The sequence below is a fragment of the Oncorhynchus clarkii genome, chromosome 1, assembly GCF_045791955.1.
Source record: "Oncorhynchus clarkii lewisi isolate Uvic-CL-2024 chromosome 1, UVic_Ocla_1.0, whole genome shotgun sequence".
In the NCBI taxonomy this organism is placed as follows: Eukaryota; Metazoa; Chordata; class Actinopteri; order Salmoniformes; family Salmonidae; genus Oncorhynchus; species Oncorhynchus clarkii.
In genome coordinates this window covers 29,299,395-29,316,611 of record NC_092147.1, presented here as the reverse complement: position 1 = coordinate 29,316,611, position 17,217 = coordinate 29,299,395, and the positions used below count along the sequence as shown (strand labels likewise).

At 41.8% G+C, this 17,217-nt stretch overlaps 1 protein-coding gene across 1 annotated transcript in view; it reads left to right on the top strand.

The window, feature by feature from the left end:
- The first annotated feature begins 947 nt into the window (after positions 1-947).
- LOC139416017 (perilipin 1) overlaps positions 948-17,217 on the top strand; it is a 35,676-nt gene continuing 19,406 nt past the window's right edge. The window contains exons 1-8 of the mRNA XM_071164255.1: positions 948-1,150; positions 1,322-1,382; positions 1,589-1,787; positions 2,874-2,956; positions 3,050-3,314; positions 9,540-9,727; positions 13,918-14,043; positions 16,590-16,784. Of these exons, the coding sequence (XP_071020356.1) occupies positions 1,341-1,382; positions 1,589-1,787; positions 2,874-2,956; positions 3,050-3,314; positions 9,540-9,727; positions 13,918-14,043; positions 16,590-16,784 (1,098 nt within the window). The 5' untranslated portion in view covers positions 948-1,150; positions 1,322-1,340. The remainder of the gene's footprint in view (positions 1,151-1,321; positions 1,383-1,588; positions 1,788-2,873; positions 2,957-3,049; positions 3,315-9,539; positions 9,728-13,917; positions 14,044-16,589; positions 16,785-17,217) is intronic.

The window sequence follows — 17,217 nt, the reverse complement described above, 5'->3', positions numbered from 1 at the left end:
CCTTTTGGTTCTGACTCCATTCCAAGGCAACTAATCAGCATGCACGGACACGATGGTACTGGAGCCTATAAAATTATTTTATTCTGGGACAGACAACACGCAGTGTTAGTTGAATTATTGCTTCTTTCACACTCCATACACTCCAACAGCACTTAACAGTCCGTTATGGTATTCTTGTTTTGATCAAATAGTATATTTCATTTTTCTTTCATAATGCCTGTGCTCCATGTAAAAAAATACAATAAAAATAGCCAACAATAATTACATAGAACAATTACAAATTCTCCATAGACAACACATTCAACAGCTGAAAAAAGGGGTCACGTGATTTGTGACATTGCTGGATGCAGGCCTCACTCTGCTCTGTTGTCAGCGAATGCATGATTCACAAATCTGCAAATACATTGTTTTATTGAAATGAGCTGTTTTTGTCTAAAAATACTTTTTTGAGTCACAAAATGTTGACTTTTCCTCATTAAATATTTGCGATAATTACATGTTTTATTTTAGGTAGCTGACTGACACTGAAGTGGAGATGGGTAAAATCTGTGCATGAGCGCCCTCATGGGGGAAACCCTTCTATTTAGAAATGTCACGATATGTCACGATATGCCCTTATATGGAGCTTGATTTCCAGCTTGATTTGGGGGGGTTGGAAGTAGTGAGGATACTGAAGACAGCTCCATATATTGGCATATAATGAGTAGGGTTTTCCCTATGAGGGCTACATAAAATAATGATAGAAAATAATCACAAATCTGGTTGAAAAGTACCAAATGTACTTTTGACAAAAATAGCAAATTTGGCCGTACGAATTCAATAAAACAATGATTTTGCCAACAGTTTGCAGATTTGTAAATCATGCATTCACTGACAACGGAGAGGAGCGAGGACTGCATCCAGGAATGTCACGAGTCACATGACCTGTTTTTGCAGCTGTCTCAGTTCTGCAATCCAGGGAGAGAGAGGGGAACTCCACTGAAATAGTTTCAAGGTTTGGAACCACTTGGGAGATTCTGGATTTTGGGTAGACTTCTCCTTTAAGTGGGCGTGATGAGCAGGATTTTTCCCCAGGTTGTGTCTGTATAGTTATTCTGTTCCTCACCAAATTAAATGTGCCACGGTCTTCAGCGGGACTCAACACTAGACGGTTAGTTTCTATTCATATTACATTTGATTTAAAAAAAATTGCTGGTTTACTTCTGTAGTAGTAGCCTAATAATATATTCAATATAAAATGTTTCTACAAGTCAATATGCTGGTAGTAGTTCCAAACTTGCTTCAGGTGCAACAATGATTCATCATTATGTCATTCACATAGGCCTAGTTGATCAGTCATAATGGCTCCAGAGAAAACAGCATCCACCAAAGCCCAGGAAAAGGTAAGGTTTCCAAACAGTTTACATGTTCATGCACTGATAACATAATTCCACTACAGTACAATATCCTAACCCTCATCTGTAAATCTCTGACAGACTATAATAACAGTTATGTATATATGTAGCCTACTACAGTATGTATGCACATTGACAGAGTTGAGCATTTCTGTCTCAGCTTGAGGAGTGAATTGTTGTTCCATGTCTCTCAGGACAATGTGTTTGTCAGACTCCTAAGCCTACCTGCAGTGAGCTCTACCTATGAGGTTATTGAGAGGACCTACACTAGCACCAAGCAGACCCACCCGCTCCTCTGCTCTGTGTGTGGGGTGTATGAGAGGGGGGCCAGGACTGCCAGCAGTCTGGCAGTGTGGAGCATCCAGCCTGCCATCGACCGACTGGAGACCCAGCGTGAGCACACTGATTCCCTGCCTTAGTGCTAACTGTCATCAATTGCTGCACTGCAAAAATTGTTAAGTCACCCTGCCACCAGTCCAGACAAATAGATAGGCTATGTAATCAGTTCATTAACCGTATGTTCAGCTACTACAGTACAGTAGTCTATACTGCTTCACACTGCAGTACCATTACCTGATTGTGATGTCCATCTACTACAGTAACCTGAACATGCAGTACCTCAAAAGTAATCCTTCAATACATGTTGATGCTGTGAAGTGCAATACATGAAAAGGAGTAAATGAGCTCATTCTCACTGAGAGTGTTTGCTGTTTGTTTGATTATCTGTAGTGACAACAAATCCGTTGTGCTGTTGAGTCTGGGAACTTGTGTGTAATGTTCAGTGGAAGTACTGAAATGTGTCCTGCCGTACGCCTGGGCTAGGGCCAGCTCTTAGTAGAGCCAGGTTTAGTAGACTGAGCCAGGTCTACAAGACTTGGTTTGACTGTTTCTATGTTCTACTTGTTGATGGGGAGAACACACAGTTGTCATGAAACTCTCTCTGGGGATGTTACATTTCCTGGTTGTGAAATGTAATTTATATTGGATGAACTCTGTGTCCTGAACTCACATTCACAAATTGCAAAACTGTTCTCTGGTGATAAGTAGACTTTGAGATTTCATGATAAATTGGGCAATTTAAATATTTCATTGTCTCACGTTCTAGCTTACTTCACAGACATTTTAATGAAGGAAAGTTTTGAATCTGGAAATGCACTACAGCTTTGCTCACAACCCATTGGCAAGTGAGGAAAAAGGATCTGTTGTAATGAGTGCAATATAATGAAAGTACCAAGGCAGATTGCAGCTTGCATGTCACTAAGGTGTGCCACAGATATTCTGTCTCAGAGAGCAATGCCAAAATGACTGATCTCATCTGCATTTTTGCTATCTAGCTCCTGGAGATGTTTAATAACGTATTATTTGTGATTAAATAATTTCACAGAGTAGAGAACATCTTTCAATGTCTTCAATACTCAGAGGTTATCGGCAGTGTAAAACACATAATGACCTTCTCTAAACTCAATATATTGTCTCTAGTTGTTGCTGCCAACAATCTGGCCTGTAAAGGGCTGGATCATCTGGAGGAAAAGATCCCAGCTCTGCAGTATCCCCCTGAGAAGGCAAGGAAGCTATTTTCTGAGTCAATTTAAAATGCTTGTTACACAGCATGACTTTTGCCCCTAAAACCTGTCTTTTTCCTCTGTTTCACACAGCTGGCGTCTGGCATAGTGGATGCAGTCACATCTACAGTGCAGACAGCTAAGGAGGGCATCGCCAGCCCCATCGCTGGCACCTCAGACAAGGTGCTCAGCATGGCATCCAGTTGGCTCCAGTTGACCAGGAGTGCCTTCAGTGATGGATTTAGCTACGTCCTGAACAGCAAGCCTGTCCACCTTGCAGGGGAGGGAGCAGACACTGCACTGACCCTGGCTGAGAGTCTGGTCAACTATGTTCTGCCTGGATCCTCTGAGGAGAATGGTATACTTCAAACGTAATCTTTTTTCTTCTTAATGTGTTGAGTTAGTTCAGATAAGGATATGGCATGGGAGTATGACAGCTAAACATTTACAAGGGTCGTTGCTATCCGTTGAGGGACGTCCCAAAGATCCCGGATCGCACTGACCCATTTTAAACAGTATACTGTAGCCATTTCAACTTTCACCACAAGGTGGCAACCTACAATTGAGAAACAAAACAGTGGAGCGCTATAGTTTCATGGTTACAGCAGGCCAGCTGTAGTAGATGACTGGTGATGGGAGATGTTTTGTTTTAGGACACAGAAAGAACATAACAGCATGATTTAGACAAGTGAGATAAAGTGATAACATCTCTAAGCAATGCCTGAATATGAGATGTTCTCTAGCACTTGCACTAGACACAACCTCTTCACCCTCCACATGATGACTCATACATGAGTCAGTCTGTTACAATCTAAGGGAAATATATTATATTCAACTAAATTAGCCAAATACATACTTGGCTTGCCAAATGGAACCCTATCTGGATGTTAGAGAAGGTGCCAGACCATAAGGAAATCTATAAAGAATCCCCATACCATACCTGTAGAACCGGGGTGTCAAACTAATTTCTCCTGCGGGTAGCATTCTGTCTTCCCCGAGGTCTGGAGGGAAGCAATTAAAATGTATTATATTTCTTTCGCAGTCAATGTGTCGAAAATTGTCCCATATCCATCGCTTTTGGAATTTGATCAGTGTTAGCATTTTACATTATTTGTCAGACACTCTTATCCAGTGACACTTACAGTACATAAACATATTAGTTTTTTATACTGGTCTCCCATAGGAATTGAACTCACAACACTGCCATTGCAAGGGTCATGCTCTACCAACTGAGCCAAACGGAACCTTCAGCAAGCTGGACAGAGTGAAGAGACTATAAATGTAGAACCATTATCATTTCTACAGTTTCAATTTGGTTTTAGTCATTTCAATGTCAATTGAGATTATTCTAATAATATTTTACTCAAACCCCCTGCCTGCCAGATTGAATAGGCTCTTGAGTTTGACTCGGGCTGTTGAACAATCTATTATTTGCTTTTATACTGTGCGAGGGGGCACAATGTATAGGCACTTCTGCCGGTCCGCAAGTGTCATTATTTAGTCAATGAACCCCATTTTATATAAGTGGTATTATCGGTTCCACCTGTGGCCCTGTCTGGCCAGACAAGTCACTCGGGTGTTCTCCAGACTAATCCTCCTGCTCTGGGAGTACAGGTGATCCCGTCCTCAGATAGTCAGGCAGAATAAGCAGTTGGCCCTGTCTGACCTAAGTTAATCAACCCTCACTACATCCATCCCACGCCCACCACTCACACAGTGTGTGGTATATAGGCTCTCTGAGCTGAGCCATCTCTTAGATGCTCTGTACAGAGAACATGCTGTGCTGCTCTGATGATTAGAAGGCTGGTGTTAAGAAACAATTCTTATTTGGGAATTTCAGTACTTCCACTGAACATTACACACAAGTTCCCACCTGGTTCTCTTAACCTCTTCCATGTAAATTTCCCTGTTTCGGGGACCTGCGAGCTTATTGTACTGGTTGCCCACTAAAATTTTTGCTTATAAATCGATCTTTGAACACCGTAGATCAAAATAGCTTGCATTGAGCAGTAGCCCTGTGTCATGCCCTGACCTTAGATTCTCTGTTTTTCTATATATTTTGGTCAGGTCACGGTGTGCCTCGGGTGGGTACTCTAGTTGTTTTATGTCTAGGGTTTTTGTATGTCTATGTTGGCCTGATATGGTTCCCAATCAGAGACAGCTGTTTATCGTTGTCTCTGATTGGGGATCATATTTAGGTAGCCATTTCCTCGTTGTGGGATCTTGTCTATGTTTAGTTGCCTGTCAGCACTAGTTTGTATAGCTTCACGTTTTGTTTGTTTGTTGTTTTTGTTCATTCAATAAAAAGAGAATGTACGCATACCACGCTGCGCCTTGGTCCGATACTTATGACGAATGTGACAGAAGATCCCACCACCAAAAATGGCCCAAACAGCGTGTTCAAGAGGAGCAGGGATCCTGGGCCCGGGAGAAAAGTGAGTGGAGGACATCCTGGACCTGGGAAGAGGTAATGGCAGGGGACAAGATCCTGCCATGGATGCAGGCGGAGGCAGAGAAAGAGGAACGGCGACGATAGGGGGACACGGCTAGCACGAAAGCCCAAGAGACAGCTCCCAAAAAGCAGTTGTTGGGGCACTCCTGGAGATTGGCAGAGGTAGGGTTTAGACCTGAGCCAACTCCCCGTGCATACCATGGGGAGCATGTGCCTGGTCAGGCACCGTGTTATGCAGTGACGCGCACAATCTCTCCAGTGCGCATTCATAGCCGTACACCTCTTCGGCCCAGGATACCCTGCGCCGGCTCTACGTACTGTATCGCCAGTACGTTTTCACAGCCCAGTGCGTCCTGTGCCAGCGCCCCGCACGTATTAAGCTAAAGTGAGCATCCAGCCAGGACGCATTGTGCCACTACGCTCCAGGTCTCCAGTGCACCTCCACAGTCCAGTATGTCCTGTGCCTCCTCCCCGCACTCGCCCTGATGTGCTTGTCATCAGTCCGGTTCCACCTATTCCTGTCCCACGCATCAGGTCTCCAGTGCACCTCCCCAGTCCGGCGACGGTCCCCAGTCCGGGGCCTCCGGCGTCGATCCACGGTCCGGTTCCACAAAAGCCGTGGGATCAGCGTAAGGAGGGGTGGCTGCGTCCAGAACCGGAGCCGCCACAGAGGGTAGATGCCCACCCGGACCCTCCCTATTGGTTCAGGTTTGCGGCCGGGAGTCTGCACCTTTCGAGAGGGTACTGTCACGCCCTGACCTTACATTCTCTGTTTTTCTATATATTTTGGTTAGGTCAGGGTGTGACTAAGGTGGGTACTTTAGTTGTTATATGTCTAGGGTTATATGTCTAGGGTTTTTGTATGTCTGTTGGCCTGATATGGTTCCCAATCAGAGAAGGCTGTTTATCGTTGTCTCTGATTGGGGGGTATCATATTTAGGTAGCCAGTTTCCCCATTGTTAGTTGTGGGATCTTGTCCATGTTGAGTTGCCTGTAAGCACTAGTTTGTATACTTCACGTTTTGTTTGGTTGTTTTTGTTCATTAATTAAAAAGAGAATGTATACATACCACGAATGCGCCTTGGTCCGATCCTTATGACGAGCATGACACCCTGACTCTCATGGGCACAGGAGTATGTCTCATCTGCCTTTTATAAAGGCACTAACAAAACATATGGCTGTAATCCTTACATTGTAACGCAGCAGGGGAGAGTGGTTTTTCTCACTGTAGCAAATTTTTTGAGAAATTTTATAGCTAATCTAAAATAATTTTAAACCTTTCTGTTTGTCATAGACGGACAAGATTGATATGAGATGAAAGGCGAGTTCCTATTGAGTTCTGGAAGACAAGCTAGTGCTCTAAGCCGTTCACAGCGGGGGGGGGGGGGGGGGGGGGGGGACACAAACGTTTTGATCAGGAAAGACCTTTAGGAAATATGTAAATTTTCTCTAACACTAAATGTACAGATATGCATTTTAGAGTTTTATAAGGAAGGTGAAATCTTATTGTATAAATTGACTATACAATATTTTGAAAAAAAAGTAATTTCAAGCCTAATTTACACAATTTTGTTGACTAGGAAATACATTATGATAAAAATGTAACATTTTATACATTTGTATTGTATACTTAAGCTTGTCCTCAAAAGAAAGTGACTACACCAGAAAGATTAGATGGTAACCTTTTCTTGGAGTGTGCAGCATTACTAGTTATTGTTTTTGTCCCCCTCATGACAAATAATTACTTTTGGGGATTACGAAGATTACATTTAGATACCTTTGAGTTCTAAAGCTTCTTCAGGCTAGGGTCTTTTTTTCTCCACTTCCTGTCTGACTGACGCGCCCAAAGTAAAGTGCCTGTTACTCAGGCACAGAAGCCATGATATGCATATAATTGGTACCATTGGATAGAAAACACTGAAGATTGTAGAAATGTTAAAATATTGTATGAGACTATAACACAATAGATATGGTCGGAGAAATTCTAAAGAAAAAACAAACGGAATTGGGGTTTTTTGAGAGCCCATGCTCTTCCAATGGAATGTATAGGGTCATATCCAAATCCAGCTCCCAGATTGCAATTCCTATGGCTTCCACTAGATGTCAACAGTCTTTGTTCAAGGTTTCAGTCTTGTTTCTTCCCAAACGAGGAAGAATTTTGAGTTTTAGTACTGGGAGTCAGAGTTGGAAATCAGTCTGTGTGCGTGCGATGAAGAGGACACGCATCTGCTAATTTTGCTTTCCTGTTGAACATATTTCTCTCCGCATGAGAAATGATAGTTTAATTACATTTTAGGGTACCTAAGCATTAAATAGAAACATATTTTTGACTTTTCAACACAAGTTTAGAGGTAGCCTTTTGGATTTCTTTCTCTGCATGTTGAACAAGTGGATAACTCAAATCGATGACGCCAACTAAATAGACTTTTGGGATATAAAGAAGGATTTTATCTAAAAAAACGGCCATGCATGTTGTAGCTGGGATCCTTTGGATTGCAAATCAGAAGATTTTCAAAAAGTGAATATTTTAATCACCATTTGTGATTTTTGTGAAATCTGTGCTGATTGAAATATATGTTGATGTGGGGCGCCATCCTCAAACAATCGCATGGCATGCTTTCGCTGTAAAGCCTATTATAAATGGGACAATGCAGTTAGATGAAAAAGACTTTAAGCTTTTAACCGACATATACGACACTTGTATGTACCTAAATGTTTAATATCCACAATTTGTATGATTATTTATTTGAAATGAGCGCCCTCCAATTTCACCGGAAGTTGACGACAGGTGTGCCCTATTAAGCAATGTTTTCAGAACGTTCAGAGACTGTATAATAACTATTTTGTCAGTTATTGGAAATATTCAGAATTTTTGTATTGTGCACAGTAACATCAATAAGCTCTAAATTCTCAAACTTTCCATAAAAAAACGCAGGAACTTTAGGAAAGCTCAGAGAACATTCTAAGAATGTAATTTTAAAATAAGGTGTTATTAAAAGTCTTATTGAAACATTCAGTAAAAGCTTTAATGAAGTTATTCACTAACCTCCAAATGACCTATAATTTATGTTCTCAGAGTGTTAATAAAACCTCTAGGGGAAACCTTATCAGAACCAGAATAAAACATTCTCAGAACCTCCCTGCAACCTAAAAAATAATTGTTTCCAAAACAGGCCAAATGTTCTCAGAACATTAATTAAAACCACTTCCAAGGACCCAAATGTGCTAGCTAGTGACCAACTACAGAATGATACATCCCCATTCCACACAGTAGGACCAGAAGTGTTTTCCCTACAACAAGACCACAGGTTTGGACCCCTACTCATTCCAGGGTTTTTCTTTTCTTTTGACTATTTTCTAAGAAACAAAACATATGGAATCATGTAGTAACCAAACAAGTGCTAAACAAATCAAAAACATATATTTGAGGTTCTTCAAAATATCCACCCTTTGCTTTGATGACAGCTTTGCACACTCTTGGCATTTGCACACTCGGTTATTGTATGTGTGGTGTACAGAAATGACATAGTCATTTAAAAAAATCATGTTAAACACCATTGCACACGGGAGTCCATGCAACTTATTATGTGACTTGTTAAGCACATTTTTCATCCTGAACTTATTTAGGCTTGCTGTAAAAAAAAGGGGTTGAATACATTTTGACTCGACCATTACAGACTTCCATTTTTTATTATTTTGTAAAAATGTCAAACAATTCCACAGGTCAGTGACAAATCTAAATGTAATTAATTTTAAATTCAGGTTGTAACACAACAAAATGTGGAAAAAGTCAAGATGTGTGACTACTTTCTGAACGCACGTACCTTCTTCGGAACTCATGGACATAAGACATAGTCACTCAAAGAGTGACCTTCTGCTCACAAGTAATGAACTGTAACATTGTCAGTAAATATGATACAGGATTTATGAAACAGCTATAGAAGTTTTGAATCTAGAAGTTCTTACAAGTTTGTTAGCTTTTTCTTAGTGAGGGTCCATCCTATTTGTCCTTCATCAGGAGTGGTCAGCTAATGATGATATGTGATGCTTTGAGTTAGGTTGTTGAGTAAAAAAGAGAAACATTTTGTATCCGTTTGTCCAGCCGTTGTGTGCTCTTTATCTGTCCCCCAGAGTCTGCTGCTTTGTGGGAGCAGGAGTCAGGTGTCAGTGCTCCTGGACTTCCGCCCAGCTACAGGAGGCTTGGGGCTCTGGCCAGCACAGTGTGTCGACGTGCCTACAATCAGACAGCCGCAACGCTCCAACACGCCAAGAGTCAAGGTCAGGACCTGGTCACACACATCTCCGGTGTGTCTCCACTGGTAAGAGCCAGCTGTCTGTTTAGTCTCGGCCCCAGACACTGTAAATAATTGTGGGGAAATTAAATTAAAACATGACATTTTCGCTGATGGGATTGGAACAGTGGAATTGGCCAATCAAAATCAAATTTGGCAGCCCAATTAGGTACTATGGTCAGTACAAATAAGGGAAAATGTGTGAATTTTGACCTCCTGTTAGCCTAACTTAGAGTTGTTGTTGAGGTCATCACGGAGAGGGAAGAGCATGCCTGTGGAAAGACTCATATTAAATATATTCCTATTACTTACAGCCAGCGTATCATTTATTTATGACCGAAAGACTGACACAATTCTATCCATCATTTTGACATGTGAATTACTTGATGTGTGTTCATTTATGAAATTAGGTATAATTATTTGGGTTATTACTAGAGTAAATGCGTACTCTCTCGGGGAGGTTATGTCACACACAGTCTAAAGCCATAATTCATTCCAAATCCCTCTCTGGGAATCACATCAATTACAGTAGTTCTCGATAACAGCAGGGGTTACTGGAGTATGGCAGTTGAAATCCCAGCTGAAATAAGCATCGAAGAGAGACCCAAGGAGAGATAGACAGCCAGAGGTACACTGAGTGTATAAAACATTAGGATCACCTTCCTAATATTGGGTTGCAATCCGTTTTTCCCTCAACAGTCTACATTTGTCAGGGCATGGACTCTACAAGTTGTCGATAGCGTTCCACAGGGATACTGTCCCATGTTGACTAATGCTTCCAAAAGTTGTCAAGTTAGTTGGATGTCCTTTGGGTGGTGGACCATTCTTGATATAAACAGGAAACCAAGCAGCGTTGCTATTCTTGACATACTCAAGCCGGTGTGCCTTGCACATCCTACCATACCCCGTTCAAAGGCACTTAAATCTTTTGTCTTGCCCATTCACCCTCTGAATGGCACACATACAGGATCCATGTTTCAATTGTCTCATGGCTTAAAGGTATTATTTAACCTGTCACTTCCCCTTAATCTACATTAAATATAGTGGCTTTAACAGTTGACATCAATAGGGGATCATAACATTCACCTGGTCAGTGTCGTGGAAATTTCCTGTATTACCAAATCGAGAGCAAACCACACACAAGTCAGAGTTATATCATAAAGTCCATATTTAATTATGAGATTTACCATAGCCCTGTGACTCTCCGATCAATTCAGTGTCTATAAATGAATTCTCTGAGAGTCCTTACAAAACAGTTCTTAGTATAATTTATAGCCAAGACACACCCATCTCAACTCACATGACGAAACACAGATCTCAGGAACATTACAAAGGAAGACTTTACTTGAGAGAGGAGTATCCCATAGCTAGATAGCATTCGCTATGAATTATCATTCAGTTTGCTCTCTTAGCTTCATATGGTATAGGGGACGCTTGCGTCCCACTTGGCCAAAAACCAGGGAAAATGCAGCGCGGCAAATTTATATAAAAATCAAACTTTCATTAAATCACACATGTAAGATACTCAATTAAAGCTACACTCGTTGTGAATCCAGCCAACATGTCAGATTTTAAAAAGGCTTTTCGGCGAAAGCATAAGAAGCTATTATCTGATGATAGCACAACATTAAACAAAGAGGGTAGCATATTTCAACCCTGCAGGCGCTACACAATTTTTTAAAATTATACCTTTATTTAACTAGGCAAGTCAGTTAAGAACAAATTCTTATTTTCAATGATAACCCACTGTTCCTAGGCTAAATGTCTGTTCAGGGGCAGAACAACAGATTTGTACCTTGTCAGCTCGGGGATATGAACTGGCAACCTTTTTGGTTATTAGTCCAACGCTCTAACCACTAGGCTACCCTGCTGCCCCAAAATGCAGAAATAAAATATAAAACATGCCTTACCTTTGACGAGCTTCTTTTGTTGGCACTCCAGTATGTCCCATAAACATCACAATTGGTCCTTTTGTTCGATTAATTCCGTCCATATATATCAAAAATGTGAATTTATTTTGCGCGTTTGATCCAGAAAAAAACAGCTTACAAAGTGTGCAATTGTCACTATAAAATATTTCAAAAGTTGCCTATAAACTTTGCCAAAATATTTCAAACTACTTTTGTAATACAACTTTAGGTATTTTTAAACGTTAATAATCGATCAAATTGAAGACGGGTCTATCTGTTTTTGAAGTCTTGCGCAACTCTCAACAGTATTATGCAGTTCCTAGTTGGCCCTACTTCTTCATTGCACAAATGAATAACCTCAACCAAATTCCAAAGACTGGTGACATCCAGTGTAAGCGGTAGGAACTGAAAACAAGTTCACAAGAAATATCGTTTATAAGAAATATCGACCTAAAAGAAAATCCTTGAGCTCATTGGTTACCGCGTAGAGTTTTGGTATCTACTGACACTGTAGATATTTTTGGTTGTAGGGACTGTACTCCCCAAGGTGTAGAAGTGACCTTTTTACACAGATTAATTCAATGTAGCAGATGGTCCTTCTTTTATGTATTTATTGCAGTTGTCTTAGTTAGATTGCTTTTTCACAGCATTCCTTTTGATTTAAACAAAACTCTCCTTACATTTCCCCGTGGAAGAAGTGGTCAAAGGGATTTTTGAGAGAGAGAGAGAGAGAGAGAGAGAGAGAGAGAGAGAGAGAGAGAGAGAGAGAGAGAGAGAGAGAGAGAGAGAGAGAGAGAGAGAGAGAGAGAGAGAGAGAGAGAGAGAGAGAGAGAGAGAGAGAGAGAGAGAGAGAGAGAGAGAGAGAGAGAGAGAGAGAGAGAGAGAGAGAGAGAGAGAGAGAGAGAGAGAGAGAGAGAGAGAGAGAGAGAGAGAGAGAGAGAGAGAGAGAGAGAGAGAGAGAGAGAGAGAGAGAGAGAGAGAGAGAGAGAGAACACCCATTTTGTATACCAACCATATTATGAAAGATTGATGCCGGTCCACCCACAGTTGAATGTCAACTTAAATGTTTATCTATTCTATATTTCTATGGTTTCAATAGGTTTCCTATAGAGGATTGACAGTATAATTTAAAACCGATATTCCCATTCAAGTCAACATTCTCTGTGTGGATCTCCAACCATCTCTGTGGTACCATTTGAAAGTTTAATAAAAAGAATGAGCTAAAGCACACAAAGAAGTTGCTAGAGGTGCTGACTAACGGCAAGTAAACTGTAGGCTATAACAAAAAAAAAATATATATGAAAAGCAATGTTCTGGAAATGATTTAAAAAAAATGGACAATCCTGTTTGTATGCTTTCAAATTGTATCAATCTCAACCGCTTATCTTTTCCAGTGACGAAGACATGGGTGTTTGATAGTATGGTGGGGTATGCAAATTGGTCAACTTTGAGCACCATTTATCTCTTGAATGTTTTGACATTCTACAATGGGTAAATATGTATGGAAAGTTTTGTTCAAATCAAAAGGGTTTCTGTCAAAGTGATTGAATTCAAATGGATTTACCCAGATGTGTTTGAGAATGGCTGTACATTAGATGATGGTCTGAGTCGATACAACTTAGTGGCCTTGTGTCTGACGTCAGCCAATAAATGCAAAAGCTTAGCTCTTTTGAAAGGATATTCTTACAGTTGTGGGTTTGATAAGGCTTACAGTAGTTCTAGATACTACTCAAACTATTATAAATAATTGACTGGAACAGTGTGCCAGGCAAGTTATTTTATTGAACCCTCTTTCATAATGATATAGAAGCTTCTAAAAAATTACTTGTAACTGAGTATCATTTTATTACTGTAACTTTTATTACTGTCACGTTCTGACCTTAATTCTTTTATTTATGTCTTTGTTTTAGTATGGTCAGGGCGTGAGTTGGGTGGGTTGTCTATGTTCATTTTTCTATGTTGTGTTTTGAGTTTGGCCTGGTATGGTTCTCAATCAGAGGCAGGTGTCGTTAGTTGTCTTTTTCCACCTGTGTTTCGTGGGTGTTTATTTTCTGTTCTGTGTTTTATGTATGCACCGTACAGGACTGTTTCGGTTTCATTTCATTCTCTTTGTTGTTTTATTATTTAGTGTTCTAAATAAATATAATGAACACTTACCACGCTGCGTATTGGTCCTCCGATCCTTCTTACTACTCCTCCTCAGAAGAGGAGGACGAGAATCGTTACAATTACTGTTTATTACCTTTTTGCAAATATGTTGTTATGGATGATTAAAATTGACTTTGAAAATGAACTGTTCCCTGCCAGACAGAATATGTCATGAAGAACCTTGAGGATGTGGAAACAGTGGGCCTGTTCTTTCAGAGCTCATTGATGGGATTCTTCAGTTGGGAGGAGCAGCGAGACAAAGCGACAGAAGCAGAGTTTCAGAAGGTTATCAAATCAAATCAAATCAAATCAAATCAAATTTTATTTGTCACATACACATGGTTAGCAGATGTTAATGCGAGTGTAGCGAAATGCTTGTGCTTCTAGTTCCGACAATGCAGTAATAACAAGTAATCTAACTAACAATTCCAAACTACTGTCTTGTACACAGTGTAAGGGGATAAAGAATATGTACATAAGGATATATGAATGAGTGATGGTACAGAGCAGCATAGGCAAGATACAGTAGATGGTATCGGGTACAGTATGTACAAATGAGATGAGTATGTAAACAAAGTGGCATAGTATAGTATAAAGTGGCTAGTGATACATGTATTACATAAGGATACCGTCGATGATATAGAGTACAGTATATACGTATGCGTATGAGATGAATAATGTAGGGTAAGTAACATTTATATAAGGTAGCATTGTTTAAAGTGGCTAGTGATATATTTACATCATTTCCCATCAATTCCCATTATTAAAGTGGCTGGAGTTGAGTCAGTGTCAGTGTGTTGGCAGCAGCCACTCAGTGTTAGTGGTGGCTGTTTAACAGTCTGATGGCCTTGAGATAGAAGCTGTTTTTCAGTCTCTCGGTCCCAGCTTTGATGCACCTGTACTGACCTCGCCTTCTGGATGATAGCGGGGTGAACAGGCAGTGGCTCGGGTGGTTGATGTCCTTGATGATCTTTATGGCCTTCCTGTGACATCGGGTGGTGTAGGTGTCCTGGAGGGCAGGTAGTTTGCCCCCGGTGATGCGTTGTGCAGACCTCACTACCCTCTGGAGAGCCTTACGGTTGAGGGCGGTGCAGTTGCCATACCAGGCGGTGATACAGCCCGCCAGGATGCTCTCGATTGTGCATCTGTAGAAGTTTGTGAGTGCTTTTGGTGACAAGCCGAATTTCTTCAGCCTCCTGAGGTTGAAGAGGCGCTGCTGCGCCTTCTTCACGATGCTGTCTGTGTGAGTGGACCAATTCAGTTTGTCTGTGATGTGTATGCCGAGGAACTTAAAACTTGCTACCCTCTCCACTACTGTTCCATCGATGTGGATAGGGGGGTGTTCCCTCTGCTGTTTCCTGAAGTCCACAATCATCTCCTTAGTTTTGTTGACGTTGAGTGTGAGGTTGTTTTCCTGACACCACACTCCGAGGGCCCTCACCTCCTCCCTGTAGGCCGTCTCATCGTTGTTGGTAATCAAGCCTACCACTGTTGTGTCGTCCGCAAACTTGATGATTGAGTTGGAGGCGTGCGTGGCCACGCAGTCGTGGGTGAACAGGGAGTACAGGAGAGGGCTCAGAACGCAACCTTGTGGGGCCCCAGTGTTGAGGATCAGCGGGGAGGAGATGTTGTTGCCTACCCTCACCACCTGGGGGCGGCCCGTCAGGAAGTCCAGTACCCAGTTGCACAGGGCGGGGTCGAGACCCAGGGTCTCGAGCTTGATGACGAGCTTGGAGGGTACTATGGTGTTGAATGCCGAGCTGTAGTCGATGAACAGCATTCTCACATAGGTATTCCTCTTGTCCAGATGGGTTAGGGCAGTGTGCAGTGTGGTTGAGATTGCATCGTCTGTGGACCTATTTGGGCGGTAAGCAAATTGGAGTGGGTCTAGGGTGTCAGGTAGGGTGGAGGTGATATGGTCCTTGACTAGTCTCTCAAAGCACTTCATGATGACGGATGTGAGTGCTACGGGGCGGTAGTCATTTAGCTCAGTTACCTTAGCTTTCTTGGGAACAGGAACAATGGTGGCCCTCTTGAAGCATGTGGGAACAGCAGACTGGTATAGGGATTGATTGAATATGTCCGTAAACACACCGGCCAGCTGGTCTGCGCATGCTCTGAGGGCGCGGCTGGGGATGCCATCTGGGCCTGCAGCCTTGCGAGGGTTAACACGTTTAAATGTCTTACTCACCTCGGCTGCAGTGAAGGAGAGACCGCATGTTTTCGTTGCAGGCCGTGTCAGTGGCACTGTATTGTCCTCAATAAACCCTTACATCATACCAGCCTTAGAGCAGGTCTCAAACATAATGCACATTACCATTTTTTAAATAGTAATTTAGGTAATTTCATTGTCATTTAGAGGATGTTTTACTGTGAAGTCTTTTCTCCCACTGTGCTACAGTATTTCTTTAGATTGATGTGGTCACGTCTGCCCCACTCAAATAGGCCTAAAATAGTCTCCCAATGCGACCCTTGATGTACCTCATGGTATTCTCAGAAAATGTAATCAAATGCTGTACATTCTTAACATTCAGCTCACATTCCCTGAGACTCCCCCTACTGAAGTATAATTTAGGGCGTGGATAAAGAAATCTGAAGTGCTGTTACAAAACCATACAGAATCTGGCCTCTAGGTTCACCCTAGAAGACAGCCAAGCCAATACCCATATGTACAATACATGTTGTACTGTTTATGTTGATTTGCTGCTCAGAAAAGGCTGCCTGGTTAGCAGAGTATAATGAGCCATACCATGTGCGTAGGTGGTGTTGTTGTATGGTAAAGAATTGTTCAGATACTCACCTTGTATTACATTCATGTCCCTGTGTTTCAGAGTGGTGGTGGGCTGCAGCACCTGGTGAGTGGCCTTGGTTATCAACTGCAGATTAACTACATGTCAGTTGTGTCCAGTGTGAAGAGTGCCCCTCAGACCACCTTTGGCTTGGCTAAGAACGGGCTGGGTGCCCTGTTGGAGACCGTGGGCAGCGCCCGGGATCGTGTGGTGAACAGCATCTCCTATTATGTTATGGTGAGTCACTCCGTCATCCCTGCCATCCCCTGATTTGATTTGGCCCTTACATGCATTGATTCTGTCTGGCTTACCCTTCACTTGAACCCCTCATGTGGGGAAAGGAGGGAGCTGCTCCATCCCCCAACCATGTGTGATCAGCTCAGCTCTTCAGAGAGGGCTGTATCACGTACTGTAGGACGTAATCAGATCAAGAAGTGGTTAGAATGCTCTATTTAGCATTGGGCTAAATCATTGTCACCAAAAATTATGAAATGTTTCTTTTAAACGTGTGTGTGTGGATTTTTTTATTTATTAGTGCCTTCAGAAAGTATTCACACACCTTTAGTTCTTTTGTAACTGGCCTACACACACTAACCCGTAATGTCAAAGTGGAATAATAAAATTAAACTCCTTTGTTATGGCAAGCCTAAATAAGTTCATGAGTAAACGT